The sequence below is a fragment of the Amblyomma mixtum genome, chromosome 2, assembly GCF_055824585.1.
Source record: "Amblyomma mixtum isolate Tamu chromosome 2, ASM5582458v1, whole genome shotgun sequence".
Classification (NCBI taxonomy): Eukaryota; Metazoa; Arthropoda; class Arachnida; order Ixodida; family Ixodidae; genus Amblyomma; species Amblyomma mixtum.
Window position 1 is genome coordinate 260,368,972 of NC_143013.1, and position 8,091 is coordinate 260,377,062.

General features: G+C 48.7%; 1 protein-coding gene across 1 annotated transcript in view; it reads left to right on the plus strand.

Annotated features, from left to right (window-relative positions):
• Positions 1 to 1,526: 1,526 nt before the first annotated feature.
• LOC149363735 (uncharacterized) overlaps positions 1,527 to 8,091 on the plus strand; it is a 20,974-nt gene continuing 14,409 nt past the window's right edge. Inside the window, exons 1-5 of the mRNA XM_089568595.1 lie at positions 1,527 to 1,722; positions 2,436 to 2,584; positions 4,543 to 4,695; positions 5,560 to 5,670; positions 7,144 to 7,295. Coding sequence (XP_089424721.1) covers positions 1,527 to 1,722; positions 2,436 to 2,584; positions 4,543 to 4,695; positions 5,560 to 5,670; positions 7,144 to 7,295 — 761 coding nt within the window. The remainder of the gene's footprint in view (positions 1,723 to 2,435; positions 2,585 to 4,542; positions 4,696 to 5,559; positions 5,671 to 7,143; positions 7,296 to 8,091) is intronic.

An 8,091-nucleotide genomic window follows, 5' to 3' on the forward strand; every position in this document is an offset into this window, starting at 1 on the left:
ACGGCACCATCCTCACAATGCCCTCTTTCGGGAAGGGAATCGGGATCATACTCACAATGCCCTCTTTCAGGAAGAAGGGAGACCGATCTTGTCACCAATTGCAAGAAGAGGAGCGAAGGTTTCTAAACCAGCTAAGGAGCTCATCAAGGAGGAGTCCTGTTAGCGCCGTCTATGCTGATCCTGGAGTATGCGACGCTGGTCCAGCAGATGACATCCTGTTCTACGGATGGACTGCAAATTTGTGACGATACCGTTACTCGGGAGGCGGTTACCTGCGGTAGCTCTAGGAAGGAAACCTCGGGGGTGAAGGAGGACGCAAGCACACTACTATGGCATGTACTGTTGCGCTAGCTGCGAGTGAGGGGTTTAGACTTCGGCGTCCGTTGTGAGGGGTCTACGCGTTCACCTACCGGCCTATGCGGGTGCCCCTGGAGTCATCATGTTGTGCTAGGTCCATATGCGCCTCGGATTGTGTAGTGCTATGGGGAGAGGAGGCAAGCTGCAGCTGTGAACGCCACTTCACCGCCTCGAACAATGCAGTCTTTATTTGTTCAAAATACATTCAGTTCAGTTCATCATGGTCGTGACTCCTTGTTTGGCAAGAGCCATTTCTGCTGTCTGATGAATGCACGGAGAGTTGGCCTTGACAAACACACAAAAGCAATCGGCTTCATAGCGTTACAACATGCGCACTGTAAAGTGCTGCAGGCCAGAATGTTGCACTGAAGGAAGTCGAATAGGGACGGTTTCAAGTGTCCAGAAGTTGGACAGCGATGCGTATGCAGTCTCACTGAAACTCTCACCAACCGGATTGCGTTCGTAGACATCCCCACAAAGAGGCCTGCAGAGCAGCTGCCGATGGTGACGCTCGACGCATCAGGTGAACAGGGCGCCGTGACTAGTCCTCGTTGCTGCTGGAGACTTCGCTGGGCGTTGAGCGGATCTCTTCCCACCGCCTCCTGATGTCGTCCAGCTCATCTTGTTTGAGTTCCACGTAGTGGTAGTACATGTTCCTGATGTTTTTCACTGCGGTCTGCCTCAGTTTGATATTGTCGGCACATTCTTCTCTTTGGTTCTCCAAGGCGCGCCGATAAAGGCACTCTAGGTCGCTGATTTGCCGGTCGAGGAATGTGATCTGTCGGAGGGCGTTTTCGATCTTCCTCTGGGTGGCAGCATAACGAGCTTCCAGCTCTTCAGTGCTGCTTGACGGAGAAGCCATCGGTCGCTGCGCAGACGCCATTCTATGACACGTCTTTCTCTTCTTCCTCTTGGTCTTCCTCTTCTTCTTTCTCTTTCTCTACCTCGGGACAATGTAGGTAGAATTGAGGTCTAAAACAAGATACTTCTTCCGTACTAGCAGAAAGCCAGTTGTAAAATAAAGATACGCCATTGCACCGAAAGGGTATTTACTGAAAACAATTTAAAGCTGTAAGGGATAACAGTCACGAGGAGTGGAAACGGAGGTGGAACGAAGACAACGAAGGTAGATGTATCCGCGTCCTCGCGCTCGCGTGAAGACGTGGCTCATGCTGCCTTGCCTGGATGTTCTTGACCCCGCCCAGTTTCCACGGAGAACCAGTTGCGCTTGGCTGCGCTCGGCCCATGATCCTAACGGCTCCGTGTTCACGTCGCCCGCTACTTCGCCCGCCATCTCTGCTCAGCGGGTGTCCTCGCTCAAGATGGACAGTGCACCAAAGAACTTCCAGTCCTTGACCTCCCCCAGTAAGCCACGATTTCACAGCCAACAGCATGCCATATGGTTATGAGGCCGCGAATTGCCGCAATACGAGGGCCGTTAACTCAGTTTTGCCTTCTACCCGCACTTAGATGCGGCCTACACCAGTAGCGTTGCCCTGCCGAAACCGGATTGGTGTGCGCTGCTTTACCTCGCCCTCATTGCAGTCCGACTCTCGCACCATCGACCTCCTGGCTGTTGATAGAGATGGAAGAACACCTGAAAGTATCGCGCCTCCATGCAGTCACCGGTGGTGTCGTTAAAAGCCCCCTTATTTGAGGTGGGCTTCGCGTATTTGACCATAGACTGGAAATCTAATGAGTGCATCATTGCCGAAGATGGCGGCGGGAATCGCACTGCGAACGCACGGCCGTTCACTTGCAAGTGGGTCTTCTTTTCTGTTACGGCACTGTAGACGGCGTTTTGGTTGGACAGCCCTTATTATCCAGCTACGATGTGTAGAGAATACTATAGGCTGCACCGGTGGCGGATGTGCGCTATTGTAGGAAAGAAATTGATTGGAAAACACTTTGGTCCTGGCGGTGAGGGCATTTTTAGCTTCCATTAAAATCTGGAAAGAGAAAAAAGTTATTGAAAAACATGCCGACAGTTGCTTGACGATCATACAGGTGGGGTTCTACGGAGGCTGTATGCTCATAGAGTGGTATACCACGTATTTGCGTTTGCTTTTCGCGGTCAGGCCTCGGGCCGAGCGCTTGGCAGCCGGAGACAGCAGCCGCCGCGAAGCCTCTGATCCAGCCTGTCGGCGGGGACGAGCCTGAGTTGTACGGGTCCGTCGGCCTCCTCATGCCCTTCTATCTGATTCCCTTGATCTACCACAGAACACCGGTACGTTGTGTGCGCACTCAATGATGCCGGCGCCAATTACTATCTGAGATTGACGCTGGTGAAAGCGCAATACCGTTTGTTCGGTTGGTAACATCGCGCAAGATTGATTATCGCTGGTTTCTCATTCTTGCTGCACCACTCTTCATATCATTGCCGATAACTGCGCATAACTATATACTTGGAACGAATATAGTCATTCTCGGGCTGTACTTAATACAGAGGTCAATGAAATTTCCGCTTTGTCTGCGTAGTTTTCCCAAAATTTCGGACTTGAGGCACTGATCGATGAATATGAATAAAAATAGGCTAGTGGATTATTAACCAAATCCACATCTGCAAATAAGAGGCGTGATATGGGGCTATACGAATTTGCTCGGCCTTCGCACAAACATTACCTTCAATGGCGTTATATCACCTCTCAGTGGCTTAGTAGGCTCTCACCGTACCGCTGCGGAGATGTGATCACTTAACTTGCAGGCTTCTCCCAGCAGACGTCCCCAGATTTATTTTGCTGGTTTGTGCTCGATGTATGTACTATCCTCAACACATGAAACGCGAACAAGAAAACTGAAATGCAAACACAAAAACACAGCCTATTAGTTCAAAGAGAGAAAACAGAAGCACAGTTGATTACCAGTTCTAAAGGAGACACTTAGCATCTTCAAAGTGAAATTAACCTCCTCTAGCACTCAGTTTCCCCTGTTTAAAATCTTCTCATTTGGCTGTTCGCGTCTCAGCTGTCTTGTTCGCGTTTCATTTGTAGGATAGCACTTGCGTTTATGCCTAGACTACTAACGGTAGCGGCTTACGTATCTGTTTCCGAGATGGAGGATGGCATCGCCGTGACTTTAGTTTTATGTCGTGACCCAGAACTCTCGAGTTGACCCGACGGCTAATTTAGGCACGTTTGGGCAGTTAGGCCAAACGGGCTCCGGAGAAGGAGCTATCGAGATCCTTGCGTCGTGGTCGTGGTATTCACGGAGTGGTGGAAGCTCTTGTGGCTGTCTTAATCAATCTAAACGGTTTGAGCACGAGGCGCGGTGGCGACTGTGGCACACGCTCCACACATGCAGCATACCTTCTATAGCCTTCCACATCGAAAATGTAGAAACAATCCAGGTTTGTTCTCCTTGAATGGAGCGATGAAGTTGCATGTCTATCATCCCCGCCCCCAATAACAAAAATCCTTAGGGGCCGACTCCATAGCATATTTGCATCAGCCCTCATACCTTCGTCACACAGTCACATATGGTCACAAAAGCATATCGCAATGAGCGGGCACTCCGGGGCCCATCTAAGCAGCGTTCTTGTTCAAGCGCTTGAACGCGAGGAAGTTTCTTCGGCATATACGCCGCCAGTGTCTCTAACGCCGTCGAAACCGGAGGAGGTAAAGCCCACATATAACGAACATGACGGTCATGCTAATGGAGTTCGTTGTATGCGAAGTTCGTAGTAAGTGAACTTTTCATAATACAGCCAAGAATATTAAGTCTGTCTAAAGTCGAGTTTATTTAGCTCATCTTTCGACGCCTCAACCTGTCTTGCGCGCAGGACGCTTCTCCTTCTACTTAAGATTTGTGCAGCCGGCACACATTTGCGTAAAGACTGACTATCTAAAGGCCACTTCCGTGCGCTTGGCCGGCAGTCCCGAGGCTACGTCAAGAAGTTTTAGGTCAAGTACCGCGTTAGCTGGAAGCGCGTTTTTCGAATGCGGGTGCGAGTTTACGGTGCTTCCTCTTTCGCTATAACCGAGTGGCTAGGCCACCGTTGTTCGCTGTATCTGAGATGCATCGCCGTTATCCTAATACAAAACTTTGACGGTTGAACCACCCTCATTCGTAATAACCTAGCGTTCGGTATATCTGCGGTCATTTTAAGTGAGCTGGACTGTAATGATATTTCCATCAGAAAAGAAGAAAGGAAACCGCTTATGTCTCGAATTGACGCTCTCGCTGCAGGAGAGCCTGTGCCTGTACTCGCTGCTGCTGCCGCTGTGCTGGTGGATGACCAACTCGGTGCCCCGATGCGTGGCTGCCCTGGCGCCCTTCGTCACGCTGCCCGTGCTGCGAACACTGGGCGCCGACGAGGCCGCCGCCGCCGCCTTCCTCACGGTATTATTATAATACACTCTGCGCGCTAATTACTACGTGCACGAACTATACACCACTGCAGGCGCCTACCACTCGCTATTAATGGCTCCCATCACATCCCACATTAGAAGGAAGCTGTCCCTCGTTTACGCGCGTTGCTGATATCTGCCGGCTTCGTTTCAATACTGACGCGTGCAATTTTCAGGACGACAAATTCAATGCGAAGTAAGGCAGGCGAACTTCCAAACGACAAAGGGACATTGAGGACTGACTCCGTATAATTCATGTTTGCCGCAAAACTCTATTCTGTGGCTGTTTCTGGCTCTGTTGATATTTGTGCGGCACCGAAGGACAATATGTTTTTCTTGCATTCAAATTTTTTTTTTCCGCCACTCATTCAAACTCGCGACACCTATACCAAAAAAGACTCCATGATCACCGTCTGAAAGTCAATGGTGGTATAGCCTAGTCTCTGAAATCGGCGATGGAAATTTGTGTCGAAAGGTAGCAGCTTACTTACGAAAACAGCCGGTGATGGCGACACTGGTATTTTGATTTGAGTTTATTCTTTTTTTATATAGAAGTTCTGTTTTCGTCTAGAGCTGTCTATCTGTGATTAGGACGCATTAATGACTCATAACAGGCCAACTGCCATTTGCACGCGGTGTCTATATTTCTTTACATTTCGTGGAGTGCACTCGGATTCGCGAAAGAGCAGCTGTTAATGGAAAGATGGGCGAGGCTTCTTTTTGGAGTGCAAGAAAATTGGAGGTAACGCGTAACTGTTATTTTTTCATTGTTTTTTTATATGCCATCATGCTTTCACGTTAAATGCGATCGTATCCCCTGACCATTATCGCTCTGGTCCCTTGGGTTTTCTCCCAGCCCGCATCGCTGAGGTACCTCATCTTCCTGGTCATCGTGACGGCGAGCCACACCAGCGGCAGACTGATTCCCAGGCTGAGCTTCAACGTGTGCAGCAGATATGGGCTCCAGGTGCGTCGCAGTGCAGGCCTTGGCAGAGCACATACCCACTATGGAAAAGTTCGTAATTATGCATACTCATCGGAAAAGAGATAAACAAGTTCGGTTTTCTTGTTGCTGGTGGTATCCATGCTTATTACAAACGGTGTCTGCCAGTATAAGAACATGACTAAGGCAAATTCATTTGTTCCCGGCGCCTGTGGATAACACAAATATCGGCAGGTGTGACCGCAGTCCTCAACGAGAGAGTTCTTCCATCTTCAACTCGTTCTCCCAAACCTCGCATAAAAGTTCAAAAATACGCAATGCGTGATCCCCTGTCACGCTCATCCTAAGGCACAGAATGCAATTCAGCCATTTTTTTCCCAGTGTACGAAAAACGTATGCATACCTACATGCCGACCAGTTCATCTATACATCATATTCTATTAAGCTGAACAACGTGAACTGATGCTCGAGTTGATTTGATGTGACGGCTGCGGTTTCAGTTACAGAGGCACCCGCGTTCTCGAATTGATCACGTGGAGCATTGTACAGACGGATAACGGATACGTTAGGTTTCCCGACCGCCACCGAGGAGCGCTGCAGAGCTGTGACGTCAAGAAAGCGCGCGCTTTCTGAGATGCGTATAGCGTTGTGCTCTCTATGCCTTTAATGTCGTCGTCTTCATCAACTGCTCGCGTTTTCGCGAGTTCAACTGGCAGTTTCTCGCGCTGTGCTTTGGAAGCTGTCGTCTTCATTTCTTCTCCGTGTACACGGGAGCGTATCAGCCTATGTTAATGCCATTGCGTTATCCACGGTTAATGGTAATTACGCAAATAAAAAACAAACCGCGTACTCTATGGCGTCATATCCTTAAGGCAAGCTTAAGTGTCCTCATAATTTTTCACATTTTTTTGAGAGATTTCATAAAGATAACTATTTCAAAATTTGCATTGCGTAAGCTCATTACTTGATTTGCAGGTGCGATTCTTTGAGTGGGGTAGGGGGCAGCAATTTTGGGACTGCACTGCATAGGCCATCTGCATAACGTAAAACACCACCCGTGCATTTATAAGCGTACCCTGTGTACATGGCCACAAATGTCCTATATACCATGTAGTATATGTGGTAAGGGCCGCACTTCTTTTTCGCAATAATCACAAATGTGGCGCCTGCACCAGTGCGGACCTTATCCGCATTTATACGGTACACAATGTAACTGGCAACGTATATAGTATGGTCCGGAGGAGCTTGGAAAAAATGAATAACCAACAAAATAAATAAGTCTCGTCAGTATGCAGGGGTCTCTATGGTGGTGGGTATCAACGTTACTAGATTACCTGGTTACATGGTAAAAGTAATCTAGTAACGTTGGTGGGTATCCACTTCAGTACAGGCGGCACCAGTCGTCCTGCGTGTCTACTGCATTTTTTTCTCGTCTGCTGTAAAATGACCGCGTACGCCAATCACTTGTTGCTTCTCGTTTTCCTTATTTCCTCACAGGCGACGATCGGCATTCTAGCCAAGGGGGTCAGCGTGGTCAGCGCCATCGTATCCGTGAACACCTACGGGTCCGTCCTGATTCCGTGCACAGCGGTTGGATCGACCAATTCGATGGACTACACGGAAGCCTTTGACACGTTCCACAAGCGCAGGCTTACATGCGCACTGCGTTTGTTTATTTAGTATTTCTTTTTTATTTGTATTTGTGACATAATCGTCGGATCACCTTTTCTTCTCTCAATCCTACTTCTACTCTTCCTACCCCGTGCGCACGCATTCCACGTGTGCCTGAAATCATGAGGAAACTTTTTTTATTATTTTATCGGACCTCGGCATGTTCTATAAAAAACTACCGGAAGGTACAATGCGGACCGATCTGTGGCAGTGCCTACGCGACAGCCTGTCAACAATATATAATGAGCGCACATTGCGGCTGTTTCGGCCAATTTCTGTGGACTGTCTTCAAACCCGAAATATATTGTGCTTCTGCGTGATATGAACAGGAACACTGCGCTCAAACCGGGCGCGCTGCATCATAACCTGTGTGTCAGGGAAAATCTGCGAATAAGTGCGCTAGTTTAATCAAAGTGCAATGTACGCTATTCATATTTGGTAGCTGTGTTCTTAGAACATTTGCTTGTGTTCATTAAGGAAGCGTAAGACTCCGCATTACGTGCACGTGCAAACGTTGAGGAACCGGATGCAAAGAGCGTATTCCGTTGATTTTACTGCAGTTACGACAGATGGCACTAAATATAGCCATTTTTGCTGTTTCCGGACCTGAGCGTTCGTGCATAACTTCTCAATGATGACGAATGACGTCCGAGGAGTGCAAAGGCCAGTGCTACTCACTCACGAAATTGTGCTGCAGGCTAAGTCTACCTGGTCAGCGCGTCGTTAAGTGCAAGGCGAACTGGTTCGCGTAGGTTGAGCGAGTTGCTTGCAGTT